General features: G+C 42.3%; 1 protein-coding gene across 4 annotated transcripts in view; it reads right to left on the reverse strand.

Moving 5' to 3' along the window:
- KMT2A (lysine methyltransferase 2A) overlaps positions 1–21,160 on the reverse strand; it is an 88,203-nt gene that overhangs the window by 22,040 nt on the left and 45,003 nt on the right. For 2 of the 4 annotated variants that reach the window (XM_025998809.2, XM_072729641.1), the window contains 19 exons: positions 18,923–19,069; positions 17,870–17,965; positions 17,539–17,659; positions 16,292–16,405; positions 15,772–15,956; positions 14,517–14,690; positions 13,283–13,393; positions 12,911–12,984; positions 12,110–12,303; positions 11,665–11,771; positions 10,536–10,673; positions 9,139–9,297; positions 8,770–8,887; positions 8,581–8,659; positions 6,963–7,123; positions 6,582–6,764; positions 2,131–6,364; positions 1,176–1,256; positions 126–184 (listed from right to left, as the gene is read on the reverse strand). In XM_025998809.2, coding sequence (XP_025854594.2) covers positions 126–184; positions 1,176–1,256; positions 2,131–6,364; positions 6,582–6,764; positions 6,963–7,123; positions 8,581–8,659; positions 8,770–8,887; positions 9,139–9,297; positions 10,536–10,673; positions 11,665–11,771; positions 12,110–12,303; positions 12,911–12,984; positions 13,283–13,393; positions 14,517–14,690; positions 15,772–15,956; positions 16,292–16,405; positions 17,539–17,659; positions 17,870–17,965; positions 18,923–19,069 — 6,535 coding nt within the window. Of the gene's footprint in view, positions 1–125; positions 185–1,175; positions 1,257–2,130; positions 6,365–6,581; positions 6,765–6,962; positions 7,124–8,580; positions 8,660–8,769; positions 8,888–9,138; positions 9,298–10,535; positions 10,674–11,664; positions 11,772–12,109; positions 12,304–12,910; positions 12,985–13,282; positions 13,394–14,516; positions 14,691–15,771; positions 15,957–16,282; positions 16,406–17,538; positions 17,660–17,869; positions 17,966–18,922; positions 19,070–21,160 lie in introns of all 4 variants that reach the window. The other 2 variants (XM_072729642.1, XM_072729640.1) reach the window with 1 other exon arrangement.

The following is a 21,160-nucleotide window of genomic DNA, read 5'->3' on the forward strand; positions in this document are numbered from 1 at the left end:
CAATCACTTAACCTCTATGGAGCTTAGATTTTTTTAAATTTAGAAAATTAGTAGATAATGTAGGAGATTTTTATGGTATTTTTGGCTTTGAAATTTTAATTCTAACCTGTTACCCAACCACATACCTGTACTTTCTTGCTCATTTGCTGGATTTTGTGTGGTCTGAACCTCAGGAAGAATTTGCCTAAATGAGAATAAAATCCAATGTGAGACATAACATTAGCTGCTCTTCAATTCAAAGACACAAACTGTTCACAGTCTGCCATGCCACTGTACTGGTTACATAAAACAACTACTAGATATAGACCACAGGATGTCTTGTGTATAACCTATTGGATAAACACCACCCCACTACTGTATGGTACATAATGTAAAACTCTCTTTTATAAGATACTTTCCTAAATACTAACATTAAGTTTGGGCTTTCAGAGTTTGTAGATCACGTCCTTGAAATTTTCTCATACCCTCAGTATTATTAGAAAATGAAAGGACACTTGTTAGTAGCAGTTCTGGAGTTCCTCTCTTTAATAAATAAAATCTTTAAGGGGGGGGGTGGCGGTGCCTGGGTGGCTCAGTTGGTTAAGTATCTGCCTTCCCTCGGGTCATAATAATCCCAGGTTCCTAGGATTGAGCTGCATGTTGGTCTCTCTGCTCAATAGGGAGTTTGCTCCTCCCTCACAAATAAATAAATAAAATCTTAAAAAAAAGAAGCAGTTCTGGAGTTACTTAAGTAAATTAACAGATTTTACCAAAAAGAAAGGCACACTGCATGAGCTGGTAAACCACTACCAATTTTCATTTTTGAAAATTAAATAAATATTGGAAACAACCCAAATACATATGAATAAAGGGCTGTTTGTATTACTTCCATTAAAAAAAAAAAAAAACAAACCTTGGTAACAAAAATAATACAAATCATGGGACGCCTGGGTGGCTCAGGGGTTAAGCGTCTGCCTTTGGCTCAGGTCCTGATCCCGGGGTCTTGGGATCGAATCCCACATCGTGCTCCCTAGAGGGAGCCTATTTCTCCCTCTACCTGTGTCTCTGCCTCTCTCTGTGTCTCTCATGAATAAATAAATAAAACCTTAAAAAAATACAAATCAGGAAGAATTATTTTTTACATGAGGTGGACAGAACTGAGGGCTTAATTTTAGAGAAATGATCTTTGTATTTACCCTGTGGGCTGCTCACACTCCTTTTGTGATGACTGTTCCACCTTAGCTGTGTCCTGCTGCTCAGCCTCTGCTCCTGGAGTCCTGGAACAGAATCATTGTATCTTTTCAAGAAAAGCCACCAGCAAATATGTACTGAATGTGGAGGTCAGTCTAAAGAAATGACTCTTATCAGGATCTGATAAAATTTATGAGCTGGGAAAACTAATCTGTGCTGATACAGGTTAGCAATGGTTACCTTGAGGGCATTCATTCTGAGTAAGAGAAGGCACAAGGAGCCTTCTGGAACACTGATCTGAATGGTGGCTTCCTGGGTGCACACATGTATATCACTGTGCTCTATGCATGTTACATCTCTATGCTAACATTTTCAAAGAGGATTTCATGAGGATCTACAACAGGTGGTTTTGCCCTCCACACAGGAATAATCATCATCCTTCAGTATCCTAAGCCTTAGCAAAAAAACAAAACAAAACAAAACAAAACAGAAAACCCAAACAACAATAAAACACCCCCAAAGCAACAAACCCAAGAGCAAATGGGTGCCTCAGTTGGTTGAGCATCCAACTCTTGATTTCCGCTCAGGCCATGATCTCAGGGTTGTTGAGATCCAGCCTTGTGTTAGGCCCCACACTGGGCATGGAGCTCGCTTGGGATTCTCTTTCCCTCTGCCCCTCCCCACCCTCCTTAAAAAAAAAAAAAATCAGAGCAAAGAGTAATTAGAGATGTGGTTCTATCCAAGAGACAAACTGCCCACGGATGATACTAAATTTTGCTCTATAAATCACCACTGTGAGGGGGAAAAAAAAAATCGGTCAAAACCCAGAACAGCCCTGAGTAATGCAACGTGGACAGAAGAGCATCCCTCCCAGGAGACTGCCACTTCAACAGCCTCTCGTTCAGAGCAGAAAATCCCACCTACTCAGTGTAGCTATTAGCTAATACTTAGATCTCTCACCCTGTGACTGGGGTCAGGGATGTCGTGTTGGCTTCTTGGTCTGGAATGTGTGCTTCAGAACTGGTCCGCAAGTGGGAAACTTTGTGCTTCTTGCCATTCCCTTTGTCCAAAGGCAGCTGAAACCGTTTGATTTTTTGTTTGGGCTTAGTGGGACCGGGCACTGAGGGGCTCGCTGACTGCTGTCCAGAGGATGGAGAGCCCCCAGGAGAGGCCGAGCTGGCTTGCATAGCTGAGGATAAAGCCTTATTCTGCTCTAGCCCCATGCTATTAGGAGCATCTACTGTCTGGGTAAAGTTGGATCCCTGGGTCCCTGGAGCAGAATCAAGATCGTGCTGGGAAGGGAGAATCCCAGTTTTGCTGGCAAGGAGCTGGTTCACGTGCTGAAGCTGATAGTGTTCCTCTGCTTCCCCAGAGGGTGAAGCAGCTGTTATGCCCGTGGTCTGAGCAGAGGGGAGCACACAGATGCTGGATGCCGCTGTCATTGTAGCAGCCGGAGTCTGTGATGTCCCCAGCTGTGGAAACATTCCCGAACTTGGTGGTAAAGCCACAGGCTGGTCCTGCATCCCCAGGCTCTGCTGGCTAGCTTTGATTAGAAGGTTGCTTATTGATCCAATATCCGGGGTACCGAGCAACCTGGGGTTGGTTAACGCGACATGTCCTGGAACAGATGCACTACTTGTAGGGGTTGTTGTGGTTTGCATGGATACAACATTCAGGACGGAGGAACCGGATGCCAAGCCGGACACAGGCCCCGCGGTGAGGTGGCTAGTATCCTGGCTTATTGTTGATGTGCCCGCCGCCGCGGCAGCAGTGCCTCCCACACTCTGTGGCAACAGGGGTGCCTGTTCAAAATACATGATGCCAGATTTAGACCTTTTTATGATGTTGGGGACAGTTCGGTGAGATGAAGTATTAAGTGACCCCAAATCTAAGAGATTGGGATGGTTTGGCAGCTGGGAGGGTGTGAAGTTAATCAGTGTCATGTTAGAAACCACATCGGAAGGGGCAATGTTTGAAGGGGTGCTAGAGGGAGCGAGTTTTTTATTCTTTCGGGTCTGCAGACGAGATATGGGTCTTTTCTTGAGTCCAGAGGATGGAGTGGCTACTGTGGTACTGAGGTCTGTCCTCTGGCTGGCTTCTGAAACCAAAAGTTGGGGATCTGGAGGAGGCTGAACCCCAATAAGGAGGCCTGAAGGACTGCTGATGTTAGGTGGGAAACTACTTTGAGCGGCTGCAGGGAAGGAATGTAAGTGCTGGTGATGAGGCATGGGGAGCAATCCTTTGCTAGCAGGAGGGAACAGAGATGGAGAAGTTGGCAAGCTTGGATTTAGTCCCGTGGCTAGGGTGAGACCACTTCCCATGGGCCCCAATACTGAAGTATTTGTCTCCATCACATTGGGTGTAGAACTAACAGAAGAGGTCAATTGGATTTTTTGGGTCACTCCATTTGGAAGAGTTTGGAGAACATAAAGTGGCTGCATGTTCTGGTTAACCACAATGAGTTTCTCAGTGGCTGGTTTCAGGTGGGGTGGAGTGGTCTGGACAGCTGCATTGGAAATCTGAGATGGGCCAGGACTCTCAGTAGAATTGGGCACATATTTCTGGTTCTGGATAGGAACAGTGGGGGAAACAGGTACCTGAAGGCCAGGGGTGCTACTGTTTCTAGTTAAATCCTGACTGTTGCCATGACCCTGCTCCACTGAACCACAAGGAGGACTGGAGATGTGGTCTGCGTCCATGTGTCCTTGGATAAAATGATCGGGAGTCATGTGGCCTTCGGGAGTGGGATCCACGCCTGGACTCAGCAGTGCTGAGTCACCTTCAGAGGAGGCCACAGATTTCTCTGTGATGGTGACCCTCTTCTCTCCTGAGTCGGAGATGACAGCCAGTCTACTGGGATTCTGGCTCGGGACGGTGGGACTCCGGGTGGTTAGGACAGACAGGTCTGATGGTAGCTCCAGGGGCAGCTCAAACTGCTCCTCTGCCGAGATGGAGGAGGAGACACTACTGTCCACAGGTTCCGCTGTTGGCAACTGCTGAGAAAAGACCTCGAAAAGGCCCATGTCCTTTTCCCGATTACTGTCAAGACCCAGGCCTTCACCAAGATTCAGGAGTTCCGAAGAAGAGGACTCTGGGCTCTCGCCCAAAGCCTGCATGGATGGTGTATTCTTCAACACAAAGTCCATGATGTCTGAGGGCAGGATGTTCCCACAGTCATCGCTATTGTTGTTATCAGAGTCCGATTTCAGGAGCTCGGTATTGTAAGTGTCCAGCAGGTTCTTATCTGACGGGGTGCTTGTGTGGACTCTGCGGCTCGACTCCAATGAGCTGAGCTGGGCCTCCAGGGAATCCTGTCCCTGGGCTTTAACTCTGCTTACGGAGTGGCAGTTGTCCATCTTTGGCTCATTTTTGTGGCCAACAGAACTCTTGATGACGTGTTCTTTCTCCCCAGCATCTTCAGGTCGCTCAATTTTTAGATTCTCTGTTCCGTTTTCTTTCCCGTTTCTTTTTGGGATCTGGCTGCTTTTCCTTGTTGTGGCTGTGACGCTAGTGTCACTCTCTGTGCCATCATCGACGCCATCCAACTGGGAAATTTTGGGAAGGTCACACTGCTCCTCCTCCCGAAATAAATTATGGGATGCCAGCCGCTCGTCTCCGCCTGAGGAAATCACCGTTCTGGTGAAATTGTAATAGTATAGGTCATCCTCATCTGAGGTGCTTAGGTCGTCGGCCCCATCCACCTGTCCTTCAGCAGATCTCTTGCCCCGCTTCTTCCCAGTGGAGCTGCTGTAGAACGGAATGTCTTCTTCACCATAGGATCTTACTCCGTAGAGAGGGGTGAGCCCAAAGAACATGTTAGAGCGGGCCCGGGCACTACGACGGGGGTATCTCCTCTTGAAAGAGCCATCCTCCTGAGGTTTGGGGCCATCTGGAAGCATCAGGTTTCTGTCCTGTACTGGAAGATTCTGGTAGCTGTTACTCTGAGGATCCTGGGATGAGGTATTATTGGGGCTTGGCTGGGCCACGGGACCATCTCCTGGGCTTTCAGAGGCTGAGACTGGTTCTGTTGGAGATGCTGATTCCATTTGCAAAGGGGAAACAGGACTCCCTTCTTTTGGGGTATTCTTGGACTGGCCCTCACTTTCCATTTTTAGAGGTGTCAGTGTTACTTTGACCGTGCGTTTCCGGGGTGTCTGTAATTCCTTAGTAGATCCTTCTACCTGCAGGGATGGAGCTTTGGGGGCTCCTGGGAGAGAAACTTTGTCTCCAATCTTATCAGAGGAAACATTATTGCATGGTCGTTGCCCCATAAACTCAGGAGTCAGAACCTCATCCACAAACTCCGGCTTTAGGTTTCCTTCCTCACCGGTTGTCACCTGACCGGGTTCCAAAAAAGATTTACAGGAATGTTTTTCTTTGAAAGTTTCTTTACAAGACTTTTTCCCTTTCTGTCTCCTGTCTCTGGAGCTAGATCCCACGTGTTCATTGATGATGGATGATCTGTTGCTTACCCCAGATAGCTTCAAGGTTTTCACTTCCGTGTCTTCCTCGGAAGAGGGGTTTACTGACTGGTTAGAATCTGTGTGCTGGTCTCGATCGTTCCTCTGTCCTCTCAGATGAAGTGGGGGGAAGGAGAGAGCCTCTTTAGAAGAAAATGGCCCTGAGGAGAGGTCCGTGAAAGTGCCAATTTTGCTAGCATTTAACTCTCCAGATGCTGTATTGTGGACCTGTGGGGCCAGTTTGGGAATGCCAGGATAAGCCATGGTATTTGCAGATCCCTCTGAACTCTTGGAACTTGGCCCTTTGGTCTTTTCTCCCTTCAAAGAGGAGCTCTTGGGTGCCAAGTCAGAAGCACTGGAATGCTTCAGTTCAGACAATGAAGATCCATCCATGTGACTACTTTTAGTGCCCAGAGTAACCACTGTCCGTTGCAAACCTGAAGAGGTGGGAGTGTTTTGCCCTAAGTTAGTATTTGAATTCAGTGGTCCTAAGACCTGATCAACTGCTCTGGCACTTGACTCAAGATCTGTGGCAGTCCCGGTGGTGGAGACCGAGGGGGCACTATTCCTGGTGTAAGTACCCCCTGTTCTCATTGGAGACATTATCCGGAGCTTAGACCGCTGGGGTGACAAGGAAGAAGTGCTGTGACGCCTGGAGCCAATGCTTCGGAGTCCAGAGGAGAGTAAAGGGTCTCCCACCGTGACAATCTCATGAGTGGTTGGGGTAGGACTTCCTGAACAAGAGAGAAAAGGTATTAGAGTCTATTATAGAGAGAACAAATGCGCAGTAGCCACTGCTTTCAATAACTTGGCAATGGCTTATAATTGAAAACTGCAAATCAGGATTTTCAATGAGCAAAAGCCACTAAGGTAGAGTAGCTTGAGAAGATCACAAGCGAACTTCTGAGCTGACCTTTTCAGGTCAAATTAGTCAGTAAGTTGGTCCTTTACCTGCAGAAGGCAATGGCCGACAGCCAGGAGATCTCTGTGTTGGAGAATAACTAGGTGTTCGAATCCTAGGGACCTTTGAGATGACATGATAGAAACAGGAACCAGAAGTTTGCGAATGAGGTCGGTCTGGTGAGGGAGGACTTACAATGTCAGCTGTGTTTTGACTTTCTTTAGATGAAATTTCTGTGGTAGGAAAGAAAAACTCTTCCTAAAAAAGGTTCAATGAAAATATCAAACAAATGAACCAATACAAAGCAACCTATCGGATAAAGATCACAATAAAGACAGATGAGACCTCCCAGAGAGAGGACTTTCTCCCTACCCTTAATCACATTACTTCCCCCACATCTAACGTGGGTCCCACCTTGATTAAAGACTTACCTGCAAAAGATGTGGGACTGTGAGCAATGGTCCTGTTTTCATCATGCTCGACAGTACTGTTGATATCTGGCTCTACGACCGGAGGACGGCATTCCACTATCTTGCATGTGTATACACAGCGCTTGCGAGCGTCTGTGGTGCTCCAGTACACCCTGGAACACCTGGCAAACAGATTGATAAAAATCACCATAAACGAAGAGTACAGAAGCAGGGACTAACATTTGCCAAAACCCCTTCTCGTCCTAGGTTCCCTGGGCTGCTGGATTTACAGAATTTAGCCTTACTTCAGAGTCTTATTATAGATCCCCCTAGCTAGGGTGTTCCAAGCTTTTTGAAGTTCTTGGTTTTTCCTAGCCTCTCAGAAAATAGCACCAAATCTTTTTTTATTGTAGTGTAAGCAGAGGACAAAAATAGTAAAATAGCCTCAAATGCGGAGAAAAGAAAACACTAACAACGACTACGAGAAATAGTTACTGGCCTTCAGGAAGGACCTACTGCCCACCCCACCACCCCAAGGTGTACACAGCAAGAAAAGAGCAAACCCGAAGTGTCCCTTTTGGGAAAAAAGCCCCACAAGACAAGAGAAATGTAACTGCTCCAGAATCTGCTGGATGCTGATGGAGCCTGGTTTATACAAAGAGCTGCCAGCTAAAAGTACAGACTGTGTTGCCAGAATTGGAATGCAGAATAAATTGGAGTATAGATAGCAAAATGAGACTCTGAAATGGGGAGAGACAGAAAGGGAGTTTTAAATTTATACTGTCAGCCTGCTAGAAGTTTAAACCATTTGCTTCACTTAGGAAAGATGATAAATGTTCACTGGACAAATATGATTATTATTGTGGGGGTTTATATTTTTAGGCTGAGGACAGAGGCATGAGGTATTTGATCCACTACAACAATCTGGACTTTTGAATCCATATAGATGGAATTTAGGGGAATCTTAAGAGACTGACCCTGTGTTTTTTAAATTTTTAAAAAATATTTACTTTAACAAAGAGAGAGACAGAGAGAGCACAAGTAGGGGGAGCAGCAGGTAGAGGGAGAGGGAGAAGCAGATTCCCCGCTGAGCAGAGAGCCCAATATAGGGCTCAATCCCAGGACCCGGGGGTCATGACCCGAGTAGAAGGCAGACACTGAACTGACTGAGCCACCCAGATGCACCTGACCTTGTGGGGGTTTTTTGTTTGTTTTTTAAAAAAGATTTTATTTATTTATTCATGAGAGACACAGAGAGAGGCAGAGACATAAGCAGGCTCCGTGCGGGAAGCCCGATGTGGGACTCAATCCCAGTATCCCGGGATCACAACCTAAGCCGAAGGCAGATGCTCAACCGCTGAGTCACCCCTAGGTGTCCCTGACTTTGTGTTTTTTTTATTTAAGTTTTATTTGGAAATGATTCTGAAAGTATGCCAATAATACTTTCGTTCTGTAACTGGATTTAGTGGACATAAAATGATATTTTAGTCCCAATCTACACAAAGTAGCAAAAAAAGTAGTTAGTTTCCAATAGCAATTAAAAGTAGCTAACAAGTATGGCTCTCCAGTCAAGACCTGCTTGTTGTTGAGGGTGCTCAAGCTGTGGGGCCTGGTGTCTTAGCTCTACGGTGCTACTTACTGATATCCAATAGGAAAAAGCTTATCTTCACAGTCAGAGAGATCATTCAGAATTCCTAAGCAGTCAATTGTCATGGAGCCTGGCCAAGAAAATAAGAACTGATTAGAGGAGGTAATGAGAAGGCTCACTTTATAGCCAAAGGCCAGGAAATACCCTAGCAATACATGGAGACCTCCCCCCACGTCATACCAATCATCATGTGGATATTTTCTGGTTCTAAACCATTGAGAAACTTTCTTCTCAAGCTGATTCCTTCAAAGTCCACAAACACTCTTCTAAAAACTTCAAATCCATTCTCAGGAACCACCTGAAATGAAAACCCAACTGTTAATAGGCTGCCCCTTTACACGTTACACGCATGATACTGATTTTCTTGGAGGGCAAGTACGGAGTGTATCTCCAAATCACCCAGCTATTTCATAGGAGGACTGCCATATTTCTAAGAAGGTGATTCTAGGAACACACAGTAGGGAGGTAAAACAAAGCTTACCATCTTGCTGTTTTCAGCCTATTTCACCTGAACGCCTATAGAATTTGAAAAGCAACAGAAGCTCTCACCTCGCCTTTGATCAAATCCCGATGTCGTTGGCAATACACCTTCTTATCATCCAGAAAGACACAGTTCTTGGCTCGAGAACACATGAAGTGGTAGTTGCTGGTGCAGGATGTAAGGCAGCAACCCACAGTGGCTCCTGGCTTTTGGCAGAACTCACATCTCTAACCACCCAGAGAGAACAGAGACCTAAGTCAGACTTTCAGATGTTTTAGGCCATTTTCCTTCTCCTCTATAGAATTACCCCATTCTGGGTTTCCTAGAATTCATTTTTTAAAAATTGGTAATCAGCTGAATTACAGAGAAATTATATAAACCCTCCTCTATAAATCCTTTCTCTCCCAGTGTCCCTGAGGCCCTGCACTTATTTAACTTAAATAAATATTACACTTTGATTTAGAACTGAAACCAAAACATAGTTTTGTTTCTAGGATGCAGGATTGATTTAGTGAAGATAAAACTTTGAAGATCAATACTAAAAACATCATTTTGCTAGAAAGCTACCATATCCATAAGAACTCAGTTCTAGAAAGATTATACCAGTCAGAAACATAAGAGTTCTCTAGTTACTAGACTTAACAGATTAAATTTATCACAGAATTCAAAGATTTCCTTCAAATAGCCTATATGTCACCACCTTAATCTGTCACGGTCAGTCTGGGCTCCTATATCCACAGAAGAGTTTTTGTTTGTGCTCTCTACACAATTTACATGGGCTGTTTATTTCTTTCTCTCTCTTTCTTTCTGAGAATCCTTCATCTTCTCCTCTTCTTCATAACTAGCTTTAAAAATTTTACTTCTTCCTGGCCTTTTCTTTCTTTCTTTTTTTTTTTAAAGATTTATTTATTCATGAGAGAGAGAGAGAGAGAGAGAGAGAGAGAGGCAGAGACACAGGCAGAGGGAGAAGCAGGCTTCACGCCGGGAGCCCGATGCGGGTCCTGGCACTCTAGGATCACGCCCTGGGCCAAAGGCAGGCGCCAAAACGCTGAGCCACCCAGGGATCCCCTTCCTGGCCTTTTCTGACTACGCTTAGCTTCTATCTACCAATCATTTCCCACATCTCCTCTTCATGTGTGCATTTATGTGGGTTTATTTTATGGAATCATAGAGTGTTTATTCAACTAGGACCTTTGAGATCATTTTGTCTAAATCACTTAATAAATTAACACTTTTCTTGCACTTCAAATTATCTCCCAAACTAGATAATACTTTGTCTTCTATTTCTTTTGCACCATCCCCCAGGGATCAGAGTAGTAATCTACCTACAGTACACACCAGTATTTGATGACGGCTAACCATTGTGAAGGTATTATAGAAGCCTCAACGAAGTAGCATGTAGCCATAAAAGAATACCTGGAAGCTGAGGGGAAATCTTTTCCGTAACATTTACACAAGGTCTTACCAGCTGCTTGCCCCTGATCACAGCCATGTGCACATTCTTTAGTGATCCGTCATCGTCTTCAAACACTTCTGCTGACCACAAAGCGCAATTTACATGTGTCCACTCATTTTGGCCAATGTAAAGCAAACGGCCAGCATCCTATGAAATCAAGAGATTTCTTTTTTCTTTAAAGAATATACTGTCAGAGAAGGCTTTCCTTGGTATTAACTCTACCTCAGTCAAGATAATATCAATAAAAATTCTTTAACTTAGGGATACACACAAAAATCAAAATTCATTTCTCAATGTTTCTGTGTCCACCTCTCACCTTTCTAGGTTCCATAGCCGAGAAATATTTTATAAACATAGTGAATCAAAATGTAAGCATATGTGGCAAGTTCATAAAAATGTGCACTGACTTCTTAAAAATCGTTATTCCAAAGCCAGGTCTCTCTGCTTGCATTAAAAAACTTTTTTTTAATTTTTTTTTTATTTTAAGCTTACTATGTGCCTAGCACTAAATAAAGCTTTGTAAATCTTATTTCCTTTAGTCTCACAACCATTCTGAGGTTAAGTATTATTATCCACATTTTAAAGATGAAACTGAGCGTCAGAGAGGTTAAGCTCCTTGCCAAGGTCAACAAGTAGGCAGGAGAGCACAGGAATGAATCCAGGCAGCCTGCCAGGCTTGGGTCTTCACCATGCTGCCATCCTACATTAAACACAAGCCTTTCATAAGCAATTTAAATATTTACTGACTTTCATAGAAACTTTCTGAGAAATCTCCTTTAGAAATTACTAGACACCAGCAGGTTAATTTAAGGCAAATAATTTTTTTTTTCTTTTTAAGCAGGCTCCACGCCCAGTGTGGAGCCCAGTGCAGGGCTTGAACTCACCACTCAATGATTAAGACATGAGCTGAGATCAAGAGTCAGAAGTTTAACCCTCTGAGCCGCTCTGGTGCCCAGAGGCAAATCATCTTTAAATCCACTAAATCAGTTATAGGAAAAAAAAAAAAAAACCCAAGTGTCACAGCTAGCTGACAAACATTCACTAAATAAATGGCACCCAGTCATAGAATTTAGACACACAGGACCAACAGTTCACATGAGCATCTGCTAAGTAGGACCCCATTCGCCAAGATACTTACATTAGCACTGTCATCACCATATGTCAAACACAATGCACATTGTCTATTATCTTCTATGCCCGGGGGTGGGTTCAGTTCTGGACTATCTTCTCGACTCCTATCAGTACCTTAGAGCCCAAAAGACATCCAGTTAAAACTGGCGATACTAGGTCTGATTTCCAAGAAGGAAAAAAAAAAAAAAAAAACCAATTTGGCTTAAATAGCCTGCAGCTTATAAAATAAACACTTTCATAAAGTGTTCAAAGTTATGCTATCTCGCCATCTGTTAAGAGTATTTATATCGATTTCTTGTTACCAGTCCAAGCTAAGTGAAAATAATGACTTTATTACATTTAAGGATGACCTGAAAATTTCTTTCCAATATGCAAGTATATTAAATTTAGATTCACAGAGTTAATCATTTGCATCTAGAGAGAAATGGATAATGACTCATTTGGTGCCTTACTCAAAATTGGTGGTGTAGGAGGATGGAGAGGAGTTGGAGAGTCTGGTTCTCCAGGTCCTTTAGGTTTGGGAGCTGGGATGATTTTCTTCATTAAAGGAGGCTGCTCAGTGTGGCTGTTTTCCTCCCGCTCCTGCCACTGAGCATAATTATGGTCAAGTGAAGGTGGAAGCACTGCGTTTGGTAACATCCCACTGCTGAAAATAATTGATTCAACAAGTATTTATTGAACTCCTACAATATACCTAGAACTATACAAAATAATCAAATTCTTGATATCATCAGGTCATAGCCCCCATGCATGAGACATTCACAGAATGGACAAGCCACAGAATTTGGAAACTGCCCAAATATATGGGATTTTATTATTTAAAAAAATATATAGTCTCAATATGACGCCTGATTAAACTCCCAGAAACAAGTGATAACTATCCAAAAGGATTTGCTGGAATAAAAACTTAAGGTTAAATATGGATACTCAAGAGTGGTAGAGAGCACCATTTGAATTAAATAACACAGAACCCAATTATAACAAGTCCAAATACTGAGCTACATATAGAAGCACATGTACTGTACATATGCCACAAGTTAAGCCAACTTGCAGAAAACATAACATAAAAGGAAAAAAAAGGGGCAACAGACTACATTCAGTATCATCTCTAAATCAGCACTGAAAAGGCATTCAATCAACTACTAATTTTTATCTTAAAACCTAGTCCAAAGAAACCTTAATCTAGAAATACAAGAACTCTCAGATTTCAAGCTGATAAAGTGGGAGAAAAAAGTAATACTGAATTTACTTACTTGCTTGATACTTTATTTGGCTCCCAAAACCTAGACTTTTTGACACTGAACCATGGAAAAACACGTTCCATTTGCTAACAGAAAAACAAACAAACAAAATGTGAGCATGTGGACGTTCATTTGGAAACCACACAAAAACCAACAACTTCCACCAGCTTCTCTGTCAATATGAGGATGATTTCAGGCCGCCAAGGGAAAGATCCATCCACTCTGGCCACCTCACCAACTTCCCCTCAAAGAATCAGAGTTAAACCAAAAGATGTTTTATACACATGGCAAAACAGAACGGAGAGGGAAATAAATCCGTTCTGTTCATGGAGTAAATTTACCCATAGATAAGCATTGAAAACATGAACTATTAATATCATTCACCCGAATAAAGAAGGACTTGACCATGCTGTTGGCTTTTTTAATCTCTGGCTGCCCTCCATCTGAATTAATGGCTGCTTGAATGATCTTCACGATATCATCACTGAACTCCAACTGTATACAAAAAACAAAGTATTAATTATTCATAAAACAGTGTGCTCTCAAAACCATTTCCTCTCTCTTCCTAAACTGCACAGCCCAGAGATCCAACAGAAAATGGATACTCTATTTTAATGCAGTATAATTTCTCTTTAGCAGAGGCCTTTGGAATTCAGTTCACAATTAACTTGTGGAGGTCAAGAGAAGCCAAGCTAATAAGGCAAGAATGCAAGTAAATTAGCTGTATCATGGTAAGTTACCCAAATAGGGCCATAATTTTTTTTTAAAGATTTTATTTATTTATTCATAGAGACACACAGAGAGAGGCAGAGACACAGGCAGAGGGAGAAGCAGGCTCCATGCAGGGAGCCCGACATGGGACTGGATCCCAGGTCCTCAGGATCACACCCCGGGCTGCAGGCGGCGCTAAACCGCTGCACTACCAGGGCTGCCCAGGGCCATAATTTTTTATGTAGATTAAAATAAATAATCAACTGAATAGCTTAAGATAGCATAAGATATCAAGTGATCATTCCCATACATTTTCAAAATGATAAATTTATTTTATTTATTTATTGTTTTTTAAAAATTTTATTTATTTATTCATGAGAGACATAGGGTGAGACACAGGCAGAGGGAGAAGCAGGCTCCATGCGGGAAGCCCAATGCGGGACTCGATCCCCGGACTCCAGGATCACACCCTGGGCCGAAGGCAGGCGCCAAACCACTGAGCCACCTAGGGATCCCCTCAAAATGATAAATTTAAAAAGACATCTATAAATGAATATCCTATATGGAAAGACATTATTTAGACATGATTTCAAAAGGGGCAAAAGTAATTTCACGTTAGCATTTTTCCATAAGCAGTTCGAAAACAAAAATAATTTTAATACAAAAATAATTTTCAGAGAATTCAGATGACAGCCAAATAAAAGAACCATTTTTGAGACACTACTTTCCCATTTTCTGAAACACAGATCTAAAAGAACTCACAGATTTTTAGGTATTTAAATCCACACGACATTTCTAAATAAAATACAAACCATCTTCTAGTGCTCACTCTCAGCCTCATACTCTAAAAGACCCAACGGAGCTAAGTTGGCACTTGCAATGTCGGTAGTTTGCTGTAGAGACATACCACAGAAGTGTAGTTCCCTTGGTCCATTTTCCTTTTGACTCCTTCCAGATCTAAAGGCTGTTGATCTTCCTGTTTGCTGACCTCAGTAAGCACTGGTGGATCAGGTCCTTCTGGCGAGCTGCGGGAAGGTATACTCTCCTCTGTCTCAGGATTTAAGTCTGGAGGCTTGGCAGCCTGTTGCCAAGAAAGATAGGTTTCTTTTATCTAACACTGAAAATGAGGCATCTGTGCACATTCTACTAAAATTAATAAAGATGGTACTGAATGATTTATATTATAAAACCTAAAGAACATGAAAATAACCAGAGACTTCTTAAATAATAGAAAAAGAAATGAGCCGGTTCTCTAAGAACCGGTGAACTTAGGAGAGCTGCTTGATAACTTCCAAACAGAGTATGAAGACATAGAAGTTGTCCCATTCCTTCTGAAGGAGACAGAGATAGTAAATCTTCCTATTCAAAAAATGGAGATTAGGAGACAAAGCAGCAGCCAAAGTAGGTCCAGTTATCTTTGAGGTTCTTCCAACATTTTACCTTGTGTTTCCAGTGACTACTCTACAGGTGTACCATCTATAAAAGTAGTGGATGGTGGGCAAAAAGTAGTGGTTTACAAATTGTGCCGAGGAGCCCTAGGGATTTCTCCCAGAGTGACAGGCACATGACTGTCAGATTAGGCCAACACTCTCCCTCTCACCCAGATTACTCCAACTACCTCCTAACCACCATTCCTGCCTCCAGCTTCTCCAATCCTTCCTTCTTCTCATCAGAATCTTTTTTTTTCCTTTTTCTTTCTTTTTTTGAAGATTTTATTTATTTATTCATGACAGACACACAGAGAGAGGCAAAGACACAGGCAGAGGGAAAAACAGGCTCCCTGCGGGGAGCCCAAAGCAGGACTCGATCCCAGGGCTGTGGGATCAGGACCTGAGCCAAAAGCAGACGCTCAACCCTGAGCCATCCATGTGCCCCTCTTTTTTTTTCTCCCTAAAAAGCAACTCTGATAGGGTTACTCTTGGGTGAAGCCTTTCATTGGCACTCGCTAGAGCCCTCAGAGCATGAAGTCCAAATTTCTTATTATAACAGCAAAGAAGGCCCCCGAAGAAGGTCCTACTCTTGTTCCTAAAGATTTTCCTAACAGTTGAAAGGCAAAGCAAGTTAATACTACAGGACTACATGAGAAAGAGGCAAACGAATGTCCCATCACTGGGTAAAACCCACCTAAGAACAAAGTCTTGGGAAAGCAGACTCGGGCCTACCTGCCGGTAGCGAAGCAAGTGGCTAGTGGTCCGCGAGTTCAGCAGAGCGGTCAGGACTTGCTTCAGAGAGAGCTGGAGCTCCTTCTCCAGGGCCAGCCGCCACTCTGCCGGGTGCCGCTCAGTACAGTTCACACAGGTGTAGGCCACACTCTCTGGCAGATTAGATAGAATCTCATACATCTCGTCTAGAAAAACAAAAACCTGCAATGCTGAGGTGCTCTCAAGAGGGGCACAGAGGGGAGGGCAGCTTCATACGAAGCCACGTACTGGGGACAGTGGCTAGACTCTGGCATCCCCTGGGGAACCCCGCACGCACCCATCTCCATGGGGTACTACGGACACCAGCACCGGATCTGGGGCTGGGGGGTCTATAGGTTAAAGTGCCCACCAAACACAGCAAATAAAGATCTTAAAGGGCTAGGGTCCCGCTAAGTGAGCATCACTTGACGCATTACTCTGGGGGCTCTAACTGTACCAAGCAAGAAGGAAACCATAATAAAAAGACTCCAACCTTCTGTACCTGAAAGATTCTCACATTTGGAATGGACCCAGCGATCACACTTCCCACATTGCATCATCTTACTCTCGTAGTCATCGTCGTCGTAACACTTATCACAGAGAGGGCAGAAGTTCCCTGAAAGCAAAGCACACTCTTCAGCAGTGCTCTGGCTCACACCCCAGTGCCACTCGGGCCCTGACTTCCAGGTGCCAGCTCTCCTCTGGAACTGCTTACAAATGCCGGCATGGATCTACTCTGCAATGCTCACACATCTGTGAAGTGTCAAGATTATTCTAAGCTCTTCGAATATGCCACAAATTCTATTTAGACTCATTCTTAAAGGTCACAAGGTAGAGTTTACAAATAACACAGTAGAAAATGAATAAGAGACTTTCTCTCTTACACATTTCAAAGAAAGATTTATTTATTTATTTATTTTTAAAAAGATTTTATCTATTTATTCATGAGAGACACACAGAGACACAGAGAGAAGCAGAGACACAGGCATAGAGGGAGAAGCAGGCTCCATGCAGGGAGCCCGATGTGAGACTCGATCCCAGGTCTCCAGGATCACACGCCCGGCTGAAGGAAGGCACCAAACCACTGAGCAAACCCAGGGATTCCCCAAAGAAAGATTTAGATTTTTAAAAAGGAGGTGAGGACATGAGAGTAAAAAAACAGTTCATTTACACTTTCTCTTTATTCCTAGCACTTTAAATTAGAGCTCAACACATCCTAAACTTCAGCACAAAGTACAGACTTCATCAATTTGCTTTCTCCATGCACCTCCCTATTACTCTTTACTTAATAAACTTAAAATTGATTGGTTACTTTCAATGTCAGTACTAAGCTTTGTATCATTATTATCCCAAGTCAGTAAAATGAATTTAATGTATTAGGTATAATTTTTTTCTAGTGTAACTATTAGAATGAAATGGTTGACTTGGTAACACCTATAATCATTTCTGAAATGATCTAATGTCTATGTACCTCACTTTAAGAAATACTGGCTTAGAGCACTTCTTTGTAGTTGGTTATTACAAAAAGTCCCTTTAATTCTTCCCGTATAAGCTAACAAAATATTTCTAGTTGCTGTAATGCTCTGTGTAAAGAAAAGAGCAAGATCAGGAACTTAGTAAATGGATCTGAATGGTATCCTTGGCAAGGTGTACACAGCTTTTTAGTTTGTTCCACTGCAGTGTCCAGTTTGCCTTCAAAACACCAAATATAAGCCTGACAAGTTGACAAAACTGGCTTTTTTGAAGTACCTTTAGCAAAGAGTTTGGCACAGTCGTGGCACAGTGAAAAATCATGAGACCACTGCGCGTCCCACCCTTTGCCTGGAGTCGTGGATCCACAGCTCTTGCAGCGAACACACTTGGTGCAGATCTGGGAAAGACAAGAAATTCAACAGGAATTTCTTATTTTTAATATCTCGTCTCATTTAAAGACATCAGAGGCGATCCATTTCTCAAGTTGACCTCTTTTGGGATGGTTCTTCTTAATAATGAGACCGACAAATGGCTACAGGGACATCCCTTGTTCAAGTCCAAGAATCCATGACAGTTCTCTCTGCTGCAGCAGGACATGTGTACTCACCCAAACTTTCTTTTTCTTGGTGGGCTTGGTGGGGTAGTTTGGTCCCAGGCACTCGGGGTGATAGCTGTTTCGGCACTTATTACACTCCAGCAGCTGCTGTAAAGGACACAAAGACAGAGGATGAAGAGGGACATGCTTCCAGGTAGAAAATAAACAAGTCAGGGAGAGGAAAGGACAGCAGAGGGAGTACAGTCCATGAGATTGTAATAATGCTGTGTGACAGTGGATGGTGACCGTGCTCCTTGTGGTGAGCCCTGAGTCATGTACAGAAGTGCTGAGTCACTAAGCTGTGCACCTGAAACTCACATCAAATCATATGTCCGTTATACTTTAATTAAAAAGAAAGAAGAAAGAAAGAAAGAAAGAAAGAAAGAAAGAAAGAAAGAAAGAAAGAAAGAATATATAAGAAAATATAGAAGGCAAGAAAATATATAAAGAAAATATAAAGGCAAGAAGGTGGGTATCACATAAAAAAAAAAAAAAAGATCGGGGATCCCTGGGTGGCGCAGAGGTTTAGTGCCTGCCTTTGGCCCAGGGCGCGATCCTGGAGATCCGAGATCGAATCCCAGGTCGGGCTCCCGGTGCATGGAGCCTGTTTCTCCCTCTGCCTGTGTCTCTGCCTCTCTCTCTCTCTCACTGTGTGCCTATCATAAATAAACAAAAATTAAAAAAAAAAAAGATCGGTATTACATTCGACTCACTTGAAATACCTCTTATTTGGTAATCATTTCATAGTGACTTTCAAGTAAGTATAGCACATCATTCAAACAGTTTAAATTTTCTCCCGAATTATTTCACTCTCAAAGAAAGCACTGGGATTTATGTCCTGCTAAAGGCACTCAGTGATGGATATTCTTAGGTAGATTTGGGTTATTGGGGAGATTTTATCCAATATTCCTCAAATTAAAACACAAAAATAGGCAATGAATTGTACTTAACAGTCACGATAGACTAAACCAACAGAGAAAAAAATATAGGTACAAAAGCCTAAACCAAAAGGCAGAAACGGAGCTAGAGAGTAACAGCCTGAACAGTCGTGACTTTGTTTCCTACCTTTGTAGCTTGATGCTGCCTTCCACAAACGTGACAGAACTTGCAGCGGCGACAACACCAGTTCTCCAGCTGGTCCTCCAGGGGGCGCTCGTTCTCCTCCAAACAAAACTTGTGGAAGGGCTCACAACAGACTTGGCAATACACAAACTAGGGGGGAAGAGGGGAACACATCGTCACATGACACGGAGAGACCTCAACCAAGTGCTATTCACAGACTTCAGGCTTTAGGAGTCCAGTGGTATATATTTATTTATTTTATTTAATACATAAATCATTTAGCAATGACTATGTTAAAAAAAAAAAAAGCACAAGATTAGGCACTGCAGGAGATGCAGGGGCCTAGAGTAATAACGGTAGAATTTTAAAAGTGTCAAAATAAATATAATTCCAGATTCACCAAAATGCACTAAGTGCCAAAAGCGAGGTACAAGCAAAGAGCTGTGGGAAAGGGAGGGTTTTAAGGGCTTCCTACAAGATACTAAAGACAGATATAAGCTCCGGTTTGTCCTCTCCCACTCTAATTGTAGAAATAGTATTTTCATGTAGGGATTTTTTTTTTTAATTTGAATGAAGATGACCCAGACATTTCCTTTGCCATAAGAGAATTATTGGGACAACTGGCCAAACCTAAATAAGGTTTATAGATTAGATAACAGTAATATAGCTCTGTAATGTCCTGACTGACAACTACACCGTGATTATATGAGAGAATGTCCTTGGTTTTAGGAAATATACACTAAAATATTTAGACATAAAAGGACACATCTGCAACTTCCAAATTTTTAGAAAAAAATGTGTCTATAAAAAAAGTGTCTATATATAAAATATGTCTATATACAAAATGTATGTACATATTTTATTTCTCACTTTGTAAAATACAGACACAGAGGAAAGGATAAAGCAAATAAAAAATATGAACATTTGGGAAATCTGGGTGAAAGGTATATGGGAATTCTTTGTACTACACTCTTGTAACTTTTCTGTAAATCTGAAGGTTTTAAAAATTCGAATGTCAGGGGGTGCATGGGTGGTGCAGTTGGTTAAGTGTCCAACTCTTGGTTTTAGCTCAGGTCATGATCTCATCATGGTTGTGGGATTGAGCCTCATGTTGGGCTCTGCACTCAGTGCGGTTTGGAACTTGCTAGGGATTCTCTCTCTCCCTCTGTCCTTTCCCCAATGCATGCTCTCTCTCTCAAATGAATAGATAAATCTTAAAAACAAACAAACAAAAAAACCCAACTCAAATGTCAGAATTCATCAAGCACCAGTTATGCTTTAGGGTTATAATACAGGCAGTGAGCTATTCATCCTCTAGTTCAGTTTTTAGGAATCCTGTGGGATTGCTGTGCAAAACCACACAATTTAAATTAAAGCAATTATACTCTGAAAAAACTCCCCATTTTATCACAGAAGTTGAAGGACTGGTGCTACCAGTTATTCCTCAGGGCAGCATATGTGTGGATGTAAAGCATTAAGATTATGTGCAGAAGAGATACAGTGGACCCTTGACACTTACAGACTGAATATTCTTAGTCTCAGTAGTATCTAAAACAGCCTCGCCACTTAGAACCATATTATTGTTCATAATAGGCACTAAAATATTTTTGCGTAATGAATGAATACCAGAAAATAATTTGTAATTTTGCTACTGTATAATTTAACATACCAAGTGGGCAGGACTGAATCTCTTAGCTAGTGAGTGAGTCTCTCAGATTACTCAATATCCACATTATTAGCTGGCTTTGTAATTTCTTCATGACCTTAAAATACATATGTGATAAAATAACAAGCTAAGAAGGCATTCTGGAATTGAGAATTATATGAATGACAAACTACTGCTTCCCAATCAAAATTCTTTTTACTTCTTTCTTACTGTAAGGGTGGCAAATACTCACTGCAAAAGACTCAAAAGGATAAAAAAAAATAAAATGAAGAGAAAACAAGGCACCATAATCCAATCACTTTTAAGATTTTGATGTAAATCCTTCCACAATTTTTCCTGCATATACATTTTTAAAACAATATCCAAACCAAAATGGGGTCACACTTTATATCCTGCTTTGTAACCTGCTCTCTTAACTCAGTAAGAGAGTGTCTCCATGTTATGAACACCTTCTCATGTCAATATCAATCTATGTTATTATCTAGGACTTCATATTTGCCCTTATATACATGTCCTATGATTATTGTAAGAAGACCTTGCCCCTTATTGACAAACTTTTGGTGGTTTGCTATTTT

Source organism: Vulpes vulpes, chromosome 12 (assembly GCF_048418805.1).
Source record: "Vulpes vulpes isolate BD-2025 chromosome 12, VulVul3, whole genome shotgun sequence".
Taxonomy (NCBI): Eukaryota; Metazoa; Chordata; class Mammalia; order Carnivora; family Canidae; genus Vulpes; species Vulpes vulpes.